Source organism: Martes martes (assembly GCF_963455335.1).
Source record: "Martes martes genome assembly, chromosome: 4".
In the NCBI taxonomy this organism is placed as follows: Eukaryota; Metazoa; Chordata; class Mammalia; order Carnivora; family Mustelidae; genus Martes; species Martes martes.
In genome coordinates this window covers 98467846-98491299 of record NC_137891.1, presented here as the reverse complement: position 1 = coordinate 98491299, position 23454 = coordinate 98467846, and the positions used below count along the sequence as shown (strand labels likewise).

Sequence of the window (23454 nt, the reverse complement as noted above, 5' to 3'; positions counted from 1 at the left end):
GAGGAGAAAACGCAGAAAGCGCGAGGAGGCGGAGCTGGCACTGGGTCACCATCTCGCGACGTCTTAGTGACGTCGCACAGCAAGCGCGTGTTCTACTCTTTCACCTTCAGTCTGCCTCCCCAGTATGCGAGCCTTCCCCTTTAAGCGAATGACGGACAGTTATTTCAGCCTATCAACTTCCTGGTCAACATCCAATCAGATTTAAACTTCTTTCAGCCGCCCGAGGAGTTGGAAGAAGGGGTCGAAAAAGGGAGCGCTTTCTCTCTCGCGAGAACGCTGTAAGCGGGCCTCTCAGAAACAACGCCAGAACAGATGGCCCGACTTCCCAAATAGTGAGTTAAAGGACGGAGTCCCAAACCAATGAAAGGAATGAGGAGGTGGGATCACTGCTTTTACCGCGCTAGAAGTACCGTTACAGGGCAGACTTTTTGTCCAATCAACGCCTCCAGAGTTTGGGTCAGGTGACCCTAGAGTGCGAGGGGCGGGGCCACGGCCTGGCGCGAGGAACCGTTAAGATGGACAACAAATACAACCAATGAGGTACTCAGACTAAGGCGTTGGGAACCCAATAACAGTGGTTGGGCGGGCGCCTTTCCGGAGCGCGGGGAGATGTAAAGACAGACAAATCGTTTTCCCAATGAGACTGTAGAAGAGAGGAGCTAATTGACCAATGAGGACTGCGGGGCGGGATCCTTTGCCGCGGCGGAGTCCAAGATGGCGGCGTGCGGTTCCGCTGTGTGAAACGAGCGCGGGCCGGCGGGTTAATCATCTCCGCGGAGACGACCTCCGACGACCCGCAACAATGAAGGGAAAAGAGCGTTCTCCAGTCAAGGCCAAACGCTCCCGTGGAGGTGAGGACTCGACTTCCCGCGGGGAGCGGAGCAAGAAGTTAGGGGGCTCTGGTGGCAGCAATGGGAGTAGCAGCGGAAAGACCGACAGCGGCGGCGGGTCGCGGCGCAGCCTTCATCTGGACAAGTCCAGCAGTCGAGGTGGCAGCCGGGAGTATGACACTGGCGGGGGCAGCTCCAGTAGCCGCTTGCATAGTTACAGCTCCCCAAGCACCAAAAATTCCTCGGGCGGGGGCGAGTCGCGCAGCAGCTCCCGGGGTGGAGGCGGGGAGTCACGTTCCTCTGGGGCCGCCTCCTCAGCTCCTGGCGGCGGGGACGGCGGGGAATACAAGACGCTGAAGATCAGCGAGTTGGGGTCCCAGCTGAGTGACGAAGCGGTGGAGGACGGACTGTTTCACGAGTTCAAACGCTTCGGTGATGTAAGTGTCAAAATCAGTCATCTCTCGGGTTCTGGCAGCGGGGATGAGCGAGTAGCCTTTGTGAACTTCCGGCGGCCAGAGGACGCGCGGGCGGCCAAGCATGCCCGAGGCCGCCTAGTGCTCTATGACCGGCCCCTGAAGATAGAGGCTGTGTATGTGAGCCGGCGCCGCAGCCGCTCGCCTTTAGACAAAGATACTTATCCTCCGTCAGCCAGCGTGGTCGGGGCCTCGGTAGGTGGACACCGGCACCCCCCTGGAGGAGGTGGAGGCCAGAGATCACTTTCCCCTGGTGGTGCAGCCTTGGGGTACAGAGACTACCGGTTGCAGCAGTTGGCTCTTGGCCGCCTGCCCCCACCACCTCCGCCACCGTTGCCCCGTGAGCTGGAGAGAGAGCGAGACTACCCGTTCTATGAGAGAGTGCGCCCAGCATACAGTCTTGAGCCAAGGGTGGGAGCTGGAGCAGGTGCTGCTCCTTTCCGAGAAGTAGATGAGATCTCTCCCGAGGATGATCAGCGAGCTAACCGGACACTTTTCTTGGGCAACCTAGACATCACTGTGACAGAGAGTGATCTAAGAAGGGCTTTTGACCGCTTTGGAGTCATCACTGAGGTAGACATCAAGAGGCCTTCTCGGGGCCAGACCAGTACCTATGGCTTTCTCAAATTTGAGAACCTAGACATGTCTCACCGGGCCAAACTGGCAATGTCTGGCAAGATTATTATTCGGAATCCTATCAAAATTGGTTATGGTAAAGCTACACCCACCACCCGCCTCTGGGTAGGTGGTCTGGGACCTTGGGTGCCTCTCGCTGCCCTGGCACGAGAGTTTGACCGATTTGGCACCATTCGCACTATAGACTACCGCAAAGGTGATAGTTGGGCATATATCCAATATGAAAGCCTCGATGCAGCTCATGCTGCCTGGACCCATATGCGTGGCTTCCCACTTGGTGGCCCAGATCGTCGCCTTAGAGTAGACTTTGCAGATACAGAGCATCGTTACCAGCAGCAATATCTGCAGCCTCTGCCCTTAACTCATTATGAATTGGTGACAGATGCTTTTGGACATCGAGCACCTGACCCTTTGAGGGGTGCTCGGGATAGGACACCACCCTTACTATACAGAGATCGTGACAGAGACCTTTATCCTGACTCTGACTGGGTGCCACCCCCACCCCCAGTCCGTGAACGCAGCACTCGGACTGCAGCTACTGCTGTGCCTGCTTATGAGCCACTGGATAGCCTGGATCGCAGGCGAGATGGCTGGTCTTTGGACCGGGACAGAGGTGAGCGAGATCTTCCCAGCAGCAGAGACCAGCCTAGGAAGCGAAGGCCGCCTGAGGAGAGTGGGGGCCGGCACCTGGATAGGTCTCCTGAGAGTGACCGTCCCCGAAAACGTCACTGTGCTCTTTCTCCCGACCGCAGCCCAGAATTGAGCAGTAGCCGGGATCGCTACAACAGTGACAATGATCGATCTTCCCGTCTTCTTATCTTGGAAAGGCCCTCTCCAGTCAGAGACAGACGAGGTAGTTTGGAGAAGAGCCAGGGTGACAAGCGAGACCGTAAAAACTCTGCATCAGCTGAACGGGATAGGAAGCACCGGACAACGGCTCCCACTGAGGGAAAAAGCCCTCTGAAAAAAGAAGACCGGTCTGATGGGAGTGCACCCAGCACCAGCACTGTTTCCTCAAAGCTAAAGTCCCCCTCCCAGAAACAGGATGGTGGGACAGCCCCGACAGCTGCAGCCTCTCCCAAACTCTGTTTGGCCTGGCAGGGCATGCTTCTGTTGAAGAACAGCAACTTTCCTTCCAACATGCATCTGTTGCAGGGTGACCTCCAAGTGGCTAGTAGTCTTCTTGTGGAGGGCGCAACGGGAGGCAAAGTAGCCCAGCTCAAGATCACTCAGCGTCTTCGTTTGGACCAGCCCAAGTTGGATGAAGTAACTCGACGCATCAAAGTGGCAGGGCCCAATGGTTATGCCATTCTTCTGGCGGTGCCTGGAAGTTCTGACAGCAGGTCCTCCTCTTCCTCAGCCACATCAGACACTGCCACCTCTACTCAGAGGCCACTTAGGAACCTTGTGTCCTATTTAAAGCAAAAGCAGGCCGCTGGGGTGATAAGCCTCCCTGTGGGGGGCAACAAAGACAAGGAAAACACCGGGGTCCTACATGCTTTCCCACCCTGTGAGTTCTCCCAGCAGTTCCTGGATTCCCCTGCCAAGGCACTGGCCAAATCTGAAGAAGATTACCTGGTCATGATCATTGTCCGTGGTGCGTCCTAAAGTACATGTGTAACTTGTATTTACTACTTTGACATGGTTCCTGTTTTGTGATGTGTAATGGGATACAGCATCAGATGAAATTTCCTTTTGAATTAGTTTTAGTTGTAGCTTTTTTCTTTTTTATATTTTTATAAACCTTTAAAATAGAAGTCAGGACAGTTTAGCTATTATTTTAAGTGAAAGGGATGCCCCGAAGGTAGCAGGCAGATGGATTTATTTTAATTAGGAGTTCCTACTCTTTTGTGAAGTAACTTTTTCCCTCTTTTTTTCTTCAGTTTTTTTTTCCCCCTTTTGTAACCTTGAGCTTAAAAAAAAAAAATCCTCAGAGTTACAAACCCAAAATTTTCTTGAAAAGTCGGGATTTGGAGAAGAGCCCACTGACTTTTAAAGATGATATTACACCTAAAAGTGGGTTGATTGGTATGTAGGTAAATAATTCCTGTACCAGAAATGTTATTTGGGTGGCTGAAATTTGATCAGGAATCTTAAAAGTACAAGCTGGTAAACTGTATAGCAATGTAATTATTTTAATCAGGTATTTGAGTATTTCTCTTAAAGTACATGGTTTATTCCTGGAGTTTGCTTTAACATACACATTTTTATCATTAGTTCTTAAGTTCTGTATCCCGTATTTGCACTTTTGGTTTGTAGCTGTAACTGTTCAGAAAAAATTGAGGAGTAGGTTACAAACCATCTATGTCTTATGCTAGTATGCAAGAAGTGAGTAGGTGTTTTTAAAATCAGAATTCTTTGGTTAGTTATGGTGTGTGGTGGTGTTTTTACTGACTTTCAGAGAGGTATAGCAGGTACAGGTCTAATTTAATTGTGCATATTTCAAAACTTAAGTGTTTTTCATCAAAGATGAGTTTTTTGGTATCCATGCAAATTTCTGATTTCAATAATAGAAAGAAGAGTTGTCTGCAGGCTCATAAGTCAGCTTTTGTTTTAGTGGGCATTAATCAGCCATATCTGGATTGCAGAAATTTTTAAAGTCATCGTGAAACGCCTTTGACATGCTCTTTTTAAATTTTGCCTGTATTTTTATTTTCGTATATAAACAGTAGCGATGACATTACATTATTGAAAATGTTGAATATCTTTGAAATTTTGTGTTTAATATTTTCACGGGTGTCCAGCCACAGAGAACTGAAATGTCAGTGTAGGAAAACCACTTTTTATTGTTTTATTTCCCAAACACCTGAAATTAATACAGAATAATTTAACCCACCCTCACAGTTTTTTTCAAAGCTGAAGGTTATTTCAATTTCTGGTTCTTAACAAGGGCTTTTGCTGCATAACAGTAATGGATGATTTTCTTTTTTGTCTTGTTTCTTTGATCTGTCCCCTTGTCCTCACCCCTAGTTTCTCAGGTCATTAGTAAGTATATTCCCCCCCGCCCTTGATATATATGCTGAGGACTTTAGCTAAGGCCCTTGATATTTAATTATGATTAGAAACTCTAGGACCTTTTGGATCATGGTCATGTTTCTATTCTGTGAAAATGACTTACAGAAAGCCTGGCAGAACTCAACTGTTTTCTTTCTGTTATCAAAGCTGGTAGTTTTGAAATAGCACCAATAATAACCCAGGGAAATGTCATGTAATTTTTTTATTTTCCGTTATGACAGGTGTCTAATGCATGTCAGCATGAAATCCTCATCACTGCTGTGTCATCCTTTTGGTTTTCACTATGCATTTATAAATTTCTTTTTAAGTTGGGAGGTCTTTGTGGGGTTTTTTTGTTTGTTTTGTTTTTAAACTGGAAAAACTAGCTATTTTGACAGAAGGAAGGTACTAGGCAATGAGCACAAAGGTCTTTGGTGTCCCTGTAGGAAAAATATCTGAAATCCTACAAGTAAGATTTGGCTGCTTTTTGTTTTTAAAAAGCTGTGCTTAGCACACTAATATGGAGGAGACACTTCAGAAACTAACGCAAATTTGCAGTGTGTGCATACATGGGGTCAAAGTACAGTTTGGCTAGATACATTTTTCCAGTTTAAATAATCTCACTAACCATTAACTTTTGAATATCTTTTGATAAGAAGGCTGGACAGATGATTTTGCTCTTTTAGAGAGTGAAGTTCATAACATTTAATTTTACTCTAATCCAAAATGTGGTTTTTCCCATTTTCCTTTTTATCTCTCTCTTTTTTTTCTTTTTTAAGTTGATGTGACAACTTACCGAAGAGTACTGTGGTTTTTGCTCCATGTTTGTTTATTTGAATCTTTATCTGACATGGCGGCTTTTGTTAGATCTGGGCAATTTGTGCTTCTGTTTTTGAAACAATGGCTTGATACCATTTCTAAATGTATGTATTAGAAATAACTAATTATGTTTAGTTTGGTGCTTACCTACAGAGTGCCATCATTCAGATGAATTTCTTATTTGTGTTGCCCATTCTGTTGTGCCGGTTCATAATACTGTTAAACTATTTAAGCCTTCAGGATGGAATGAAAGCGAGAGTCTAAAGCTATCTGGTTCTAATTCTCATTAGCCAGAATTTCATAGTCTCAATATTGGATGTTCTTTGCAACAACCACTTGTTTCTTTTACTTAAAAAAAAACAAAAAAACAAAACTCGTTTAGCTAAATTGATTTTTCTGGAACTCTGTTGAAATGAATGCAAAGAAAATTGCAGTATATCATTTAATGACTTATTAAGTATTACTGATGAAGAACATCAAACTAATTAAGACTTAGATCACAACTTCAAAGTTTATGGAAAATTAAACAATCATTCAGCTCCTAGCCAGTTTTTTAAAGATTATTTTGTTGGTTGTAACCGGGATTCCTATAAAGCGTTTTCTACACAAACATTTAAATTCCTGGTTTAACATGTATACTTGGACTCTGTAGATTGAGTTTTCCCTTTAAGGATTACATCTTAAAATGTCCATCCTCTGGCTGGCATAAGCTTTTGTCACATTTTGAAGGTAACATACTCTGGCCCTTAATTCAGTTAGATCATTTGAGATACAGTAGGAAAAGTGAGGTGTGTAAGTGTTGCTTTCAGAGTCAAACACTGTTTCGGTTTATTTAAAAATTTTATGAGCAGGTTTTCACTGACAGTATTTGTTTTTTTACAATTTGAAATCCATGTCCTTTAGACCATGAAATTGCTCATTATGCAGGTATAGCTTGAACTGCAGTTTGGGTCCATATAGGAACTATTCACCAAAAACTCTGGTAACAGAATCAGGAAATCCTCTTGAGAAGAGGGCCTTAATGACCTTTTATGTGAAAAGTTTTGGAGAGAATTTCGGGACTTCTTTTTTTCTGTCTCTGCTGTGGTGTTTGGTTTTGAGATGGCAGTTAGGTATGAGAACAAGAGAAGTGGAGCTGACCCTGTTAATGTGCTGGTTATAATGATGTCCCTAAAGGGAGAAAATGATTTCAGGTAACCACAGTGAACTGTCTGGCTAAATAAAAAAGGTTTCTATGTTTGATTTAAATAGTTGAAAAGTAAAAGTCCTAAAATGTTCTTTGGCTGTTTAGCAGTTGTTCGTATGAGTTTTCTTAAAAGAACAGCTGCTGTCTTTGGTAACATGGATGAAGGTGGATTTTTAAGTGGCTTCGTATCTTGACCCCTTTTTACAACGGAGTAGTTCTGGATTGTTCCATGGAAATTATGGAATGAAAACAGAGGGGTAAAAGTTTGACTAAACTCCACCTTTTTTTAGTTTAATTTTTTAAGTTATATTTAGGATATATTGATCATAAATTGGTTATAAACGTCCTTTCTTCTGAATTTTTTTGACATGTTTTACTCAGTTACATGAGTATAAAGGGTATTTTCAATCCTATGATCTTTGCTTAATTGCAGTCCTTAAAAAAATCCACCCTGTTGTTCTACTTGTTATTTGTCTATTCATACAGTAAATTCATTCAAGGTATGTGCCAGTGGGTATTATTGGTGCTTTTTGAAGTCAAGCTGGACTATCCAGGAAGGTCTTGTTAATGTTATGTTCATCTATAATGGCATAGGGGAAATATATATATTTTTAATATTGTAAACATTTGTACTGAATAACCTTTTTTTCCCCCCCCGCAAGCAAAACTGGTGAACTGCGGATTGAAGATATGGAATTCAAAGCTCTAATGGACCTTTTTGAAGAGAAGTTGTGGCTTATGTGGAGTTTACATGGGCCTCTTGATGGAAGAAAGCTAATCTGTTTAGTATTTGTGCATTTTACTAAAATGGCAGCTTAAAGTTGTGTATCTGCTATTGTGATGCCAATGCCGGTGTTTTAAGTGGAAAAAAAAATGACCTCTTGCTTTGTGCTGTGTACACAAGATTTCTGGAAAAGTAAAGAAAAACCCTTTTTATGGCTCACACAGCTTAAAAGTAGCTGTCACTCAAACGTGCGCTCACAGTTGAGCTGCTTTTGTTTTATTCTAAATAAATTGTTTCTTTTGAGGAAAATGTTTTTCTGCCTGGAAGTGAATTGACGGCAAACCTTTGACCCCTTTGTTTGCAGCCGAGGGGGTACATGCTGCTGCTCAGATCTTGTATGTCTTGAGCAAGAAGCAGGGAGACCATCATGTTGACTATCACGGTGTGTCAATTCTGAAGGATCACTAGTGTTACTGTGACCCCCTTTGTTTGCAGCGAAGGGGATCTTTGGCCTCTCAGTCCTCAACTTGATGAGGAAATGGTGCTGTTTGCTGGCACACAAGAAGCCGGGGCAAGCACCGTAAGCCTCACCACAGTGCACGAGTCGGGGGCTTTGCTGGTTTGAAGAGCCGGAGTTGCTGAAATTTAAGTTTTGATTTATTTTGTTCACCCGTCACGTTTGGCCTTAGTTTCATTTTTAATTTGAAGAGAAGTTTGAAATTGCTTTATCTTGCACTTAACATTTGCACCAAATTGCCAAAAGAAGGAGAAATGCTCCGATTGCTTTTTAAATGTTAATGATGATGTTAATAAAGCCTTTCCTGACACATTTGAGGAGCTCCTCCGTCTCCAGGGGCTTCTTACCAGAGTTATGCAGTGATGGGTTTAGTTCTGAATGGATGAAGAGTTCCTGAGAGCTAGCGTGTGTAATTAGAACCGTTACTGTGGTATCTGTGCCTTATTTGACCTGTGGTTCCACATGCCTCGGATGTGCATGCACCGTGACGGTTTCGTAGGTACGAACGCACACTCAGGCCCGGTCACTTCGGTTGGTAGTACAGAGTGTGAGGAAAAAATGGAGGCGTCCCTAAGGAGGAGAAAGTGTTTGCCTTTAGTTCCTGCGTTATCCTGTACAGGGGCTCCTGAGCTTTGGAAGCTGTTCCCAGTACAGGAGAACAACTCCCCTGTTTGCAGCAGGAGACTTCGGTGCACAGTGACAACGCTGGAGTTCAAGAGGAAGCCAGCAGTGCTGCACCATTGGCTTCAGACACCACTGTTGTTTGCCAGTTTTAAACTTACCTAGTTGCAGACGAAGACCACCTTGAAATGCAGGCTTGTTGGGCTTGTTTTGAATTTTAACCTCGGATGGAAGAGCCCTAGTGCTGTCTGTCTCCATGCGGGATGATGCTTACTTAGGCAACAGGTGATTATCAACAAAGGATGGCACGGTTATACTCTGCAAGGTGGTGTTCCAGTGGCAAACAGCTGTATAAACTTGTAAACAGGTAAGAGGGTTTTTAGAGGTCAAAAATGCATTTGGTTAACAGGGTGAGGGCTTTTACTGGTGGGGATATTGTTTCTCTGATTGGAAGTCTTGAGGCACTCTGCTGCTATCACTAGCTTCCTCTCCTTACCAAAGTGTTGTGTTTGTAAAATTCTGGGCCAGAACTTCTGTTGTACTTGGTGTTTATATGTATGTATTTTTTTTTTTTTTAATTTAACGTGTGAAAAAGATTTTGTATCATGGAAGCGAAAAGTGTTAAAATCCTGGTTATGGGTTTAGGACTTAACAGCCTGGTGTCCTTTAAAGTTTGGACATTTTCCATTAACCCTAGCCTTCACCCTCTGTGGTGATTTAATGGTACTGGAAGAACTTGCTACTGTAAAATGTTGCCATTACAAACACTGATTCTAAACCTCTGGGTTAGTATATAGCATCAAAAAAGAAAAAAAAAGTACCATCATGCTGGGAATGATAGTTTAGCCAAAATGGTTAGTTTTCTTTTTGGCTTGCAAAGAGATTGAATTATGGAAATAGGCAGCTACAGTTTTGGGAAGTGAATCGGCAATGTTAACGAGAAATCTAGCTTTTGTCTGCTCTTACCATTTTTGTTGTGCCTCTAGTCTACCAGCCTTCTGAGCCCTTCCAATTCACGCCCCCCCCCACCCCCCCGCCAATTAATCTGGTATGAGGCTTTGGCAACTTGATATAAGCACGGCTTTTTTAGTGTATGATTAAACAAGGTTTCCTTTATTTTAAATAGGGTTGAAATGTTGAATGTTTCTTTTTCACAAAATTCTGGTTTTTCATCTCTTTCGAAAGGGGAAAGATGAAGTGCGGTTTTGTGTTTTTGCCTTTCAGTTTGTCATTGTGTGATTTACAAGTTTTTAAAACCTCTGCTTATGAGTTGGCTGTCATCTAAAACTGCTAGATGATCTCACCTACATTTCTTCAGACGTTTTATACCTGTTGGAAATGTCAATTTCCTATGTATTTTCTTTCTCTGGCTAGTCCACACTGAAAGCCCATTAAGTAGTTTTTCCAACTAGTAAGCAAGTATTTTAAATCACTATAATGATTTAAGGAAGATTATGTGACACTGCGTGTTTCTACACGTTTGGTATCGTTCTAAGATCTCAGGTTTCATCTCAAGAACAAGAAGAAAAGTTTGTGAATAGAACATTTATTTGTATATGAAAGCATATCATGCAAAATGGTAGGGTACACAGCATGACAATCTTTTGAAACTATTCATGAAATCATTTTATTTCTAGCTATACCATGAGGGAAAAATTATTAATTGGGCTGAGTGTTAGATCTAGAGTTCTGGTTTTATAAATTGGGACCTGCCTGTTTGAATTCTTTGTGTGGTTTCTCAGTATCTTTCATAGGGTCTAATATAGGATTCTACTATAAAGGAAATTATTCCAAGAAAACCTTTGAATTGACTTGGGCTTATTTTGAAAAGCCTGGCTGTGGTATTAAAATGAGAATAGGGAGTACCTGGATTTTAGTAATACAACTAATAAAAACAACTTAGAGTCTATAAATTGCCACTTCTGTAGCTTAAGTCACGTTCTGGTTTACAAGCTGTTTATCTGAGGCAGTAAATTTAGTGCTTATGGCTGGTTGCAGCATCTGTTTTTCTTTTTACAATGGGTTATCTGATTATGGCTTATCTGACCACCACTTACATCTCCCTCTGGTTCCCTAAGCAATTTAAGGAATGACAGAATTCCTTCAAACTTCAGACAAGATTGTCCTTAGCAGCCAAGAAGAGATTTTGACCTTCAGGTCAAATTACTTAACATGCTTCTACTCAAATGCCATAACATTAAGCTTTCAGGTAGAGTTGCTGTGTAATCATTTGAATGCTGATTGTATCTTAAGAAGTAAGGTGCTGAGCATATAGAGGGAAAATATCAAATAGGCTCTACCAGTATCAGCAACCTATACTGTCATTGGGGACACTAGATATAAACAAGTAAATGGTTAAATATCGGGGAAAATTCACAGTTTAAGACCGTTGTAAGAGATGTCACAGGCCGGTTTTTGATTAATTGCTAATGAATTTTACAGGTGATATGGGTCTATGCGTATATGAATTTAAAGGTTCCTTTAAGCTGGGATAGTCAAGAAAGACTTTACAAATAATTTGTTAGTTGGAGGACGATGTGGAATGATGAGGGAGATTGGGATTGAAATGTTGGGCAGATAAACATGAATAACAAAACAGCTTGTTGATCAATGGAAAAGTTGAGCAGGTGGAAGCCTGGAAAACTTGTGAAATGGTCAGTTTAATGGAACTAGGGAGGGAATCCTGAAAGGCAAGGCAGTTTGAGGAAGGTGGGAAGTGAGGATGCATAATTGAGTTTGAGGCAGGTTGATGGAAAGGGACAGTACTAATAATAGCAATTGTTTATTAAATACCCACTTAGGCCAAGCATTCTGCCAAGGCCTATGCACACATTGTTTCAGTTAATTTTCACTGCAGACCATAATCTAACAGCTAGAACTGATAGAGCCGGGGTTGTGACCAGGCCTTTGTTTCACCTAGAGTTCTTGGTTGCTGTGCTGTCAGAACTTACTGCTTTTTTCTGGAGGCTGGGATGGGATAAAGCTGAAAACTTAAGAAAATGGGCAGTGGGTTTCCAGCTACAGAGTGTATCAGCACTTGTGGTTTTTGGGAAGCATTCAGGCCTTTGACTCCTACCTCATGCATTCTGGGATTTGTTAGGGCTGGCATGGCCCAGGAGTCTTTGTTGGTCTATGAGCATCCCCGGTAATTCTGATGGAGTTTGTGGTGGTTGGCCACATGTTGAGCATCACTGGCCCAGATGCTAGTGAGTAGAGTGCTGAAATATAAACTCTGGGGTAATGTCATGTATAAGGCATGGGAAGGGGAGATGGTGTGGAAAAGATTCCCAAGGAGAAGAGCCAGAGTAGTGTTCTGTCTCTGAGGCGGAGGGGAGGTATTTCCAGAAGATAAATTCAGAGCTGTTACGGAAACAAACAGAATGAAACTGCAAATGCCAGGGAACTTATCACTTAAAATTGTCACTTAAGTAACCGTTATAGTTGTGTAATTATTTTTCCAAGGAATTCAATCTAGCTTAGTATGTGATTTTTGCCTTATAACAGTCTGTAAGAAGGGCCACTCTTTAAAAAGTTTATAAAATGCTAAAGGAGTACCAGGAAAGTTTTGTGAGTTTGGGTAGGGGATACACAACCAGAAACTGATAGGGGTATCCTTGAGGTTTCAGATGTTAATCTAAAAATACTGTGAATTCAGTCTATTTTAAATTAAAATGAAAGCGATTCTAGGATTATGAGTATGTGTATGTACACGAGCAAGTTTTCCATGAATGAACCGGCACCTATATATACTACCTCTGAAGCAGGTTACTGATAGGATTGAGACAGAATGGAATTAGGAAGTTGAGTGTATCTTTGACTTCTAGATGGTTGAAGGATTTCCTATTTTGGGTTATGTAACCTGGGTTTGTCTTCAATTAGTGTAGAATTAATTCATTCTTTAAATATTTAGATACCTGTTACGTACCAGGAATTATTCTAGATTTTGGGAGTATATTAGTGAAGAAAACAGACAACTTTCTCTTTTCTCATGGAGCTGACATTCTGATGGAAGAAGGGAGATAGTGAACTGTAAGGGCCAAGTTGCCAAGGACAAATGCTGAATGCAATAGAAAGCCATTGAAAGTTTCCAGGGGGCGGAGTGATGTAATTTGATCAAGATTTGACTACCTGTCTCAGGAAAGTAACACAAATTTCCCTCAACTTTTCCCAAGATCTAGAATAATGCCTGGCAGATAATAGCTACCCAAATATTTGAAGAATTAAGTAGCTACATTAATTGAAGACAGATGCAATATAAGTGATTCAAAATAGGAAATCTTTCAGCTGCTGACAAGTCAAAGATACTATTTCCTCCAAAGATATATTAGCATTTCCTATTCACTGTAAGACTGAAAATGTTCTTGTTCAGAGATCAGGGGTGTTCTTTTATTTAAATAAGCATAGTAGAGATTGTATTTCTTCTTCAGGCTCAGAGTTGCTGGCCGCCCTGAGATTTCACATCAAAGCAGTCTTCCTCCTAGTACATCTTATTTCCTCAACATGTCGTCTCTTATTTTCTGCTTTCAGGCCATTGTCAGAAAAGCTTCTGCTATAGTCATACACGCTTCCTGCTATGTTACATTAGCTTCTACTTTAGCATCACCTGAGGAACTTTTTAATGCCAGTGCCTGCAAATCACTCAGATTCATTTAAATTGATCTAGGTGGAGTGGGACTTTGCCAAGGCCCCGGTATTATTTTTTTGTTTGAGGTGCCCCAGATGATTCTAATGTGTAGCTGGGGTTGATAACCATTGCTCTAGAAACAGGTCTTAAACAGCCTCACGAACACACATAATGAGCCTCTTAAGCACTGTTTGAAAATCAAAACCAAAAACTTTCAGAGTACAGTATATATATGTTGCTTAGTCTTTCAGTAGCCTTAACCCTTTAACGTGTGGGCCTCAGACCAGTAGCATTACCATCACTTGGAAACTTCTTAGAAGTATAGAATTACAGGGTCTTCCCCGGACCCATTGCGTGAAATGAGATCCCCAGGTAATTTGTATGTACTTGAAAGTTAAAGAAGCAGTGCTTAAGCTATAGATACATAAATATTTTCTATGCTAAAAATGGATGATTAGAATCTTACTCCTCATGGGTAAGATTTTCTGATTTGTTCATTAGGATGTGGCATTTACTTGAAAGCATTCAGAAAATATCTTCATCAAGAAAAGTAGGAACAGAGTTCTTAGGTAGTGAGCTTCTGGTGACCAGGAAATTACTAGAGGTCTCTGTCCCCAAGACAGGGGGAGGGGTTGTTGTTGCCTGTCTTGGTTAGTTCTTGCTTATTGGTTCTTGCTTATTTTGTTATGCTTCTTTTTTCTCTCCTTCCTATTCTGTTCTAGTCTACTCTTTTCATTGTGAGATAGAACATGTTATTTTTTACAGACATGGGTGAGGATAGTTGAGATGCTGTTTGCTGATAGCTGCCTCGTACTTTAGAAAATTTGGTAGAGGTAGGTTTAGATCTCTATGAGGATGAATATAGACAGGATGGAGGAGTGGGTTTGAATTGCTTTGATTTTTAATTGTAATGTGATAGTAACTTCATAAATGAACTGATTTTCCCCACATAGCAATAAGAATCAAGAATCTAATTCATATTAACCAGTGATAAAAAACTATTAATAATAAATATAAAAATAATAAATATAAAATAAAAAATAAAAATAATAATAAATATTAAGATCCATATATTAAGGAGAGTGGTCTGGTATGAATGATCAGGGACTACTCTAAATTGCAGTGTATCAATTTAGATATAGGAATGATTTTTACTGTGTAAATTTTCATGATAAATGACTCTAAAAAACCAAGCAATCCTGTTGATATCAAATGAAGAAATGCAGCAAGATTATTCACATTCCACAATGTTTTAGTTTTTAAATTGACATATTTGCTTTGGAGGCAGTCAGCTTCTCCAGAAAACTTTTCTAGGTTCATTTCTGATTTATAGATTTCTCCTGAGACCTGAGATGTTTGTTTTTAGTGGAGACTTAACCTATATCATCATTTATCGCTCCTGACAAACTTCATTTGTCTGCAGTGTTATAATCTTACTGAAAATACATTTCACAGAAAAGAATGAATTCATCCAACTTTTAAGGTTTGGTGGTTGACAGTACTTTATTTCTGTGATATATGAGTGGTTTTTTCCTTCAGTGTGTGGGTGTAAAGGTATTTTGAACCTTCAAAGACACCTTTTCTTAAATTTGCTGCTCCTTAAGTTTAGAGATATCTGAAGCTCTAATAAAATGTTTTTAACATGTATGGTATTGGATCAACCTCCTCCACCTTTTTTAATAGCCAAGTTTAAAGGAGGGAGAATATTTAAGTACAATAATTGGTTAAACATCTTTTTTTTCCTCCTGGGTTTCTTTTTAGGAACTACTGACAATCAAAAACCTATAGCCGACTTTGGGATATGACTTTATTATTCAGCAACTAAAAGATGAGTTCTAATTGGCAGACTTCTGGCACTGGCACTTGTCCTCCTGTTTCTATAGAAACTGGGTTGGAAGTCAGAGCTGCACAAAGGGAAAGGGTAAGTTTCTTTTAAACTCCATATTTATAAACCCATATCTTATTAACTGGCATGGTGTCAGTTTTCAATAAGGAAATACGTCGGTGAACTAGAACTCAAACATCAACTACTAATTTTCACTTGAGTGGAAACTGACATCAAGTCATTAACTGTAATAGGAGGGTTTAAATATGGATTTATTTTTCTTGTGACTCTGACTTCACATTTCTTGAAACAATTGAACTCAGTATGACAATTCTCACTTTCAGTTATTTTTAATTTGGGGGTTATAAAATTGATTTTTATCCTCTTAGATCTTATTCTATTGAACCTTTCTGGTAAGTGAAAATTGGAATATAAAATATATACAGAGGACATTTTAAAAGTCTGCATGAATTACAAGTCTCTTTTGAGCTAAGTCCTATTCTTTCCATTATAGAACAAGTACTGTACTACTGACCAGTTTTTTAGTTTCTCTCCTCTCTTTGCCAAGCAGGATGAGGTCGTCTGTTGGGCACATACATTTGTTTTCATCCAGGTAGACATCCATTATTTGTAGACCTTAAGACACCTGCCACTTGGTGAGTCATCTTACTGCTATGGCTTCAGAGGGCTATGCTACACAACTGGGGCATTTAGTCTTGAAATTATTTAATCAAGTGTGATAAACTCCAGTCTATAGGTTGACGTATGCAAATTATGCTAAACTCTGACTGGCTTTGAGATACTGGAAGGAAAACAATTTGGCCCTTGCTCTTTAATACTTAATTTTCTCATTTCCTTGGTCCTGACAAACTTCTCTTCCCTGCTAACACATCCCTGTTGGTTGACATGAACCAAAGAGTTGGGACATCTTGGCTTTACTTCAGCTCAAATTGTCACTTCTGTAAAAATAGTAGAAGTGAAAGCTGGAAGTCTTCCATTACTTCCAAGTCCCTGGGCAGTTAATGCCTGAAAGTGGATTCTCATTAAAAATGTATGCCTCCCTTCCTTAACTACTAATGTGTAGCCTGTTTCTGTTTGCTCGCTGGGGCTTGACTGAGGTAAAAATAGAATTGAATTTGTGGTTTTCTTCTTTTTGGGGGGGGGCAGTTGCTAGAAGAAAACTTCAGGTTTTAGCTTTGCGCTGTCAAATATCTAGACATTCAGAGTATAAGGGTGGCCAGCTCATTTTGGTTTTGAAACTGGAAGTCCAGTGTCCCAGGAACTCTTGTTTCCAGCCAAACCACATAGTTGGTTACCCTATCTAAGTTTATTCTCTGTATCCCTAAAGAAAAGCTTCACTAGCTTACCATTGATCATTATTTTGTGTAGAAGATTTCATAATATCCCAGCGTCTGTTGGAATGTTACCAGGGATTAGGTTCTTTTTCTTTTTCCCTTTTCTTTTTTTTTTTAAATTAAAAAAAAATTTTTTTAAGATTTCATTTATTTGAGAGAGAGAGGGAGAGGGAGCATGAGCAGAGGCAGGGCAGAGAGAGAAGCAAACTCCCCAATGAGCAAGGAGCCCATTGCTTCTAGGCTCTGCTGTGAGGCTCCAATCCCAGACCCCTGGGATCCTGACCTGAGCCAAAAGCAGACACTTAACTGAGCCACCCGGGTGCTCCTCTTTCCTTTTTTTTTTCTAGAAATGATTGTCATTTGTCTCAGTAACTGTAGGTAATATCAGCTTACCTCTCAGAAATAAAACATGAATTTTAACTGATTTACTTACAAAGTTGATTCCAGTCACTTCTGTTATTTTTCGTTTGTGTATATGTTAAGACCTTAGGTATAAATCTGAGAGAGTTAGGTGATATTTGTGGAAAATGAGTAGGCAAATGAGGTAAGTATGTGTACATAAAGCCTCCTACAAGTTAGTTTTGGGTTAAGAGAAACATTTAAGGTTTTTAAAAAGTATTGGGCTTTTTTTGTATTCAAGTCTTCAGAGAAACCACTGTCCTTGTTTTGTATTGTCTTGCATAAAAATAACTAAAATCAAATACTAATACATGGTGTGTTTTTTCTTACGGAAAAAGCTGATTTTACAGTAGGACAAGTTTATTAACTAAGCTAACTTTTTGTAAACAAGCATAGCATCACATATATTAATATGCCTAGATTATTTGGAAAATATCACAAACCACCTCAGTCCATTTAAGTGTAGTTGTTGCTTTTATTAAATTTTAACCTTCTAGACAGTCATTAAAGAAGGGAAAGCCAGGGGCCGTGATCTAATCAACACTGGTAATTGGGTTTCAGAATTGGCTCTATTAAAGACTAGCTTTGTAACTTTCCGCAAATAACTTGGTTTTCATTTGCTTTTGTTCCTTAAGTATAAAATAGGAATAATAATACCTATTCAGCTTCTTTACAGCCTTGACATGATGATAATGAGATAATGGGTAGGAAAGAACTTTCAAAAGTTAAAGGTACCATAAAGGTAGAGTTTTAGTATCAGAAATAGTACTTCATGATCAACATACGTAGAAAATTCCTTCTGTTTTGTTGATAGTATGGCACGTCTTAGAGTAATAGCTGCAAGAAATGGTATCTTTGACAGCTTTATTTTTTTTTAATTTTTTAAAAGATTTTATTTATTTGAGAGAGCACAAGCAGGGGGAGTGGCAAGCAGAGGGAGGGGAGAAGCGGGGAGCCTGATGTGGGACTTGATCCCTGGACCCTGGGATCATGAGCTCAGCTGGTAGTCGCTCAACCAGCTGAGCCACCCAGGCACCCAAGAGTTTCAAATATAAGCCAGTAAGTGGCTGAGAAGAAAGTATGCTGAACTTTTATGTTCAAATTTTCATAGCTCTACTAAATACAAAAATACATTTATGTATATTTTAAGGCTTAAAATTTATAAACATTCCAACTAATATTTTAGTACTGAGGAGCTAATTACAAGTGGCCTATACTCAAGCATTACCATCTTTGGTAAGATTAGGTGAATATTGGAAGACCTAAAAAAGTTAATTATCGTTACAGTTACATTGTTACTGCACTGTAGCAGATGTGTTTTGTTGCTTTAATTTGTTCTGGTTCTTCGGTACTTTGCATTCTCCTTTTCATTTCAATCTAGATATTATAAAATTTTATGCCAATTTGAGTTAGAACAAATTTATAACTGCTTCCAGTTAAATCAGCTTCGTAATCTTGTGGTGCTGGCGAGAAGTCAGGGTGATCTAGGGGAAACAGTGTAGGGTTTCTTGTCAGTTTGTATGAATTGTGACTTCACTAGTTACTGGATGTTTAATTTCTTTGACTTTATTCGTTGTAAGATGGGCATCATGCTATCTGTTGAGAAGATTAAATAATATATAAAATGTGCCTCCCTCAGTGATGGGTATATATTGGATGTTGAAATAAAGTAGTTGGGGTGCCTGAGTGGCTCAGTGGGTTAAGCCTCTGCCTTCAGCTCAGGTCATGATCTCAGGGTCCAATTTTTTAACTTAATTTTAAATGATTTATTTTAATTATTTAATTTTGACAACAGTAGTTTGAAGGAATCTTGTGAAAGAGATTATAAGGGAGCTTGGTGTTACAGAGATCTCTAGGTATTTTCTTCCTCTTAAAATCACCCAAATAATGAAATGAAGGGCTCTCTAATCACATGTAATTGCTTAGTCTGAGTGACATTATTAACTAGTTAACATAATTATTCCATATTTTAAAAACATAGTTTAGGGGTACCTGGGTAACTTATTCTATGAGTATCTACCTTCTGCTCAGGCCATGAGCCTGGGGTCCTGGGATCTAGCCCCATGTTGGGCTCCTTGCTCAGTGGGGAGCCGTCTTCTCCCTCTCCCTCTGCCTGCCTTTCTGCCTGCTTGTGCTCTCTCTGTGCCAAATAAATAAGTAAAATCTTTAAAAAAACAAAACAAAACATAGTTTATCTTTCATTAAAAGCTACTTATTCAACTTTCATATAAAACTTGTAGTTCCTTTTTTCTTTTTTTTAAGTTTTATTATTCATTTGAGAGAGAGAGAGAGCATGAGTGCATAGCTGAGAGGCAGAGGGAGAGGAAGAGAACCCCACGCAGATTCCCTGCCAAGCATGGGGCCCAGCATGGGGCTTGATCCCACAACCCCAAGATCATGACCTGAGCCAAAACCATGAGTCAGACACCCAACCACCTGAGCCACCTAGGTGCCCCTGAAACTTGTAGGTCTAAAGACATATCTAGATCATTAAGCTTGAATATTTTAGATTATTAGATATAATGAAAAGTAATATTGCTTGGATGGGCAGGAATACTATTCAGATGATCTTGAAATAAAGGATTTTTTTTTTAAGATCTTATTTGTTTGTCAGAGAGAGAGAATGAGAGTGCACAAGCAGGGGGAGCCGCAGGCAGAGGGAGAAGCAGGCTCCCCACTGAGCAGGGTGTGTGCGCAGTCTCACAACCCTGAGATCATGACCTGAGCTGAAACCAAGTCAGGCACTTAACCAACCGCACCACCCAGTTGCCCCCCCTCCTTTTTTTGGCAATTCTTATTTTTTATTACATAGCAATATACATTTTTCATAGAAAATTTAGGGAACAAAATAATGAAAACAGAGGTTACTTCTAATTACTTCTAATAAGGAAAGATAACTTTCTGGAGAATGTATACCATACTAGTCACTCAAAAAGGCTTTGATACTCATTCAGATTTCAGAGTCCTAGTCAGCCAGTGGCTACGTTTAATACTTCTTTAAGCTAATGATAATGGTTTTTCATCTCCACATATTTTAGTGGCTGAATTATCAAGGTACCATTGAGAGTTTGGTCAATTTTTTATTAAGTACATTCGGATTTTTACTTAATACCTAAGGTAGTTGTTTTGACTGATAAATATTTTAGTCTTTTTGATTAAATACTAACAAAGGCTTAGTATAAGTGGCTATTATTCTTTTCTCACTATTAATTAGACATTCCTCAGAATGCGAAAGCAAAAAGGAACCTTAAAAATGATCTTGTTTGCCTTCTTATTTTACAAATGAGGAAACTGGCTTCTTCCAAGCTTTTGTTTCCAGTGACTTCTTAGTTTAGATTGTGTTTTGTTAAGCACTTGCTTGATTGCAGTCCTTTTCCTTTCTGGTCAGGCTCTGTTTTTCCATCTCTCGGCCAGTGGTACAAAGAACAGGGAAACTGAAGAGAGGAGAAAGCATGTGCCAGAGAAGTAGAAGGAACCGGTGTATGTCTGGGTGTGATCATATAACCAGCCTGGAAGGAAGGAGTGGTCTCTGTTAGTGAAGCAGACCTTTCAGGTAGTAATTGTCAGCCATCTACTCTGTCGAGGGAAGGAGCCTTTTGTCTTTGCTAGTATGTATTGTGACCCATTAGGAAGTTAGGCTAGCCGCTTGCCTTATTTTCTATTGATGAAGGTAAATCTGTTCCACCTTGTTAAGGACTTAACCCCGTGGGGGAGAAAGTCATCGTGGACTCAGAACTCATCTGCGGTCTTACAGCGGAAACTGGGGAAAATTAGGGACGTAGACCCTCTGATTTTACGATACATATATATATTTTTTAAATCTTATTTATTTATTTGACAGAGAGAGACACAATGAGAGAGGGAACACAGGCAAGGGGAGTAGGAGAGGGAGAAGCAAGCTTCCCACCAAGCAGGGAATCTGATGCAGGGCTCCATCCCAGGACCCTGGGATCATGACCTGAGCCGAAGGCAGATGCTTAACGACTGAGCCACGCAGGCACCCCTATGATGTTTTTTTGTTTTGTTTTAAGATTTTGTTTATTTGAGAGAGAGAGCACAGAGAGAGAAGGAGAAGCAGACTCCCTGCTGAGCAGAGAACCTAATGTGGGTCTCGATCCTAGGACCCCAAGATCATGACCTGGGCCGAAGTTAGATGCTTACCCAACTGAGCCACCCAGGCGCCCCTGATTTTACGATGAATCTTATTAGAAGGCCACTATTCTTACAAAGAAAATAATAGCGAATTACTACTACTTTCCAAAGAAAAAAGTGATAGTAGTATCTTTTTTACCTCACTGAAACTACATTCCCAACAGTGTGCTAGTTGTTGGAGGAGAGAATGGTAGTGAGCCAAAACAGACGTGCTCCCTGCCCTCACAGACTGTACAGTTTCATGTGAGTTGGGTATTAACTACAAGACTTACATATGTCATAAGGGCTATGAAGGGAAGGTTCAGGAGGCTGTGAGAGCATGTGAAAAGGAAGTGACTACTTGAGACGCCTGGGTGGCTCAGTTGGTTAAGTGTGTGCCTTTGGCTCACGTCATGATCCTGGGGTCCCAGGATGGATCCCCGTGTTGGGCTCTCTGCTCAGCGGGAAACCTGCTTCTCCCTCTGCCTGCCACTCCCCCTGCGTGCATTCTCTCCCTCTCTCTCTCTGACAAATGAATAAATGAAATCTTTAAAAAAAAAAAAGGAAGTGACTACTTAGGTTGGTTAAATGATGACTATAAGTCCCCCTGAAATCAAATGTTCTTTTAAAGGAAGAATGAGTGGGTGTCATTGGCTAATGGCACATACCAGAACTTTTTAAATGAAACACTTTTCTTAAAAAACTGAGTGTATGGTGGCAAAGAATATTTGTGCAAGGAACTGGCTTTTAAACATGTTGTACAAGTCAGCCCTGTGAAATGGCAAATAACATCCTAGTATCATTATTATGATAGTTTTGACCTCCAAGGCTTTGTAAAAAGGTCTTAGAACTTCCAGGTGTCCACTGACCACACTCAGAACCTTTTTTCTAAAGTAGTATATGCATATTATGTTTGTAGATACAAATTGGCTTTTAATCCCAAAATACCTTAAAAAGTTAAAGCTGTTATTTTGATTTCAAAGAAGATTTGGTGCTATGTGCCAAACAGTTCTAGGTACTGGGGTTGTATCTGTGAATGAAACAGATGGAAATATCTGGCCTCATGGAGTTTATGTTGTATCTTTTCATTTATATTTTGGAACATGATTTCTCACTGAATGTGTAGCAAGTGAGTGTGTATACCCTCTTTTCTCTTTTTTGTCTGATTGTGTATGTCTTTATCTCCTATACTTTGTTTTTTTGTTTTTTTTAAATTTGGTTCTGATATAAACATTTAATTTTTTATTTGCTTCATTAGCTTTATGTTTCCTGTTCTTTTTTTCTTTTAAGATTTTTATCTATTTGTCAGAGAGAGAGAGAGAGGGAGGGAGGGAGGGAGCGCAAGCTGGGGGAGTGGGAGAGGGAGAAGCAGGCTTCCTGCAGAGCAGGGAGCCCAACATGGGGTTTGATCCCAGGACCTTGGAATCATGACCTGAACTGAAGGCAGATGCTTAACGACTGAACCACGCAGGTGCCCCTAAGTTTCCTGTTCTTGACGTAATGAATAAATGGAATGCTTTATAGCCTCTTAAATTCAGCTACCTTTAACTTGCTTTTTACCTGTTAACTCCTTGTTGGATCAGTAACCTCTGACTAGTTAAATGTTTCTCAGTGTTAAGCAAAAAAGTGGAGAGAAACTGACTAGGACAAGTCTTTGTATTAATGTTGATTGTGATTGGCCTTGAGATATCAAAGAGATGGGTAAGTTACAGTCTCAAATTTCTAGAAAGGAGGAAGTACAGAAAGCACCAGCATCGCATCCTATATTCCTCGTCATTCTTGCTTTACTCTCACCAGTACAGCAGATATATCGAATTGTAAGGTAAGCATTAGAAGTAATGCTCTGGAAAAGACTAGTAATTCTTAGTTAAGGAAGTAGATTGTGCTAGAAAGTCAGGAGGGTGTAAGTAAAAATAGCGGAAAATGGGGGGTGGTGATGGTGGTTGTCTTTATAAATCCTAGAAAACTGGTAATACACCTTTCATTTCATATACACATTTAAAGTCAAAATGTTTCTGAAAGATTAAAATATATTTAATATATTTTCTTACCAGGGCAGGGAATTATTTAGCATAATTTAGAGCTTTCCCTTTATTTCCATGCGAAATTTAATGAAATAATTAGTTTTAAATCTGTTTCTCTTGGGGCACCTAGGTGGCTCAATTGCTTGGGTATCTGCCTTCGGCTCATGATCTCCACGTCCTGGGATCGAGCCCTGTGTTAGGCTCCCTGCTCATGATCTCTTTCTCTTAAGTAAATAAAAATTAAAATAATAATAATAATAAAATCTGTTCCCTCTTACTCTTACTTGATAACTGAG

At 40.3% G+C, this 23454-nt stretch overlaps 2 protein-coding genes across 7 annotated transcripts in view; one reads left to right on the top strand and one right to left on the bottom strand.

The window, feature by feature from the left end:
• Nucleotides 1-670: 670 nt before the first annotated feature.
• RBM15 (RNA binding motif protein 15) lies at nt 671-8420 on the top strand (the record flags this gene model as incomplete). The annotated part of the gene is made up of 2 exons (XM_080802011.1): nt 671-3536; nt 7601-8420. The coding sequence occupies 2 exons, from the start codon at nt 671-673 to the stop codon at nt 7645-7647; spliced, it is 2913 nt and encodes a 970-aa protein (XP_080658137.1). The 3' UTR covers nt 7648-8420.
• Nucleotides 8421-9046: 626 nt separating this feature from the next.
• The window catches only part of SLC16A4 (solute carrier family 16 member 4), a 38692-nt gene continuing 24284 nt past the window's right edge, over nt 9047-23454 (bottom strand). For 4 of the 6 annotated variants that reach the window (XM_080802013.1, XM_080802012.1, XM_080802017.1 and 1 more), the window contains one exon: nt 20066-20512. In XM_080802013.1, the coding sequence (XP_080658139.1) occupies nt 20388-20512 (125 nt within the window). In that variant the 3' untranslated portion in view covers nt 20066-20387. Of the gene's footprint in view, nt 9157-20065; nt 20513-23454 lie in introns of those variants that run through there. The other 2 variants (XM_080802014.1, XM_080802015.1) reach the window with 2 other exon arrangements.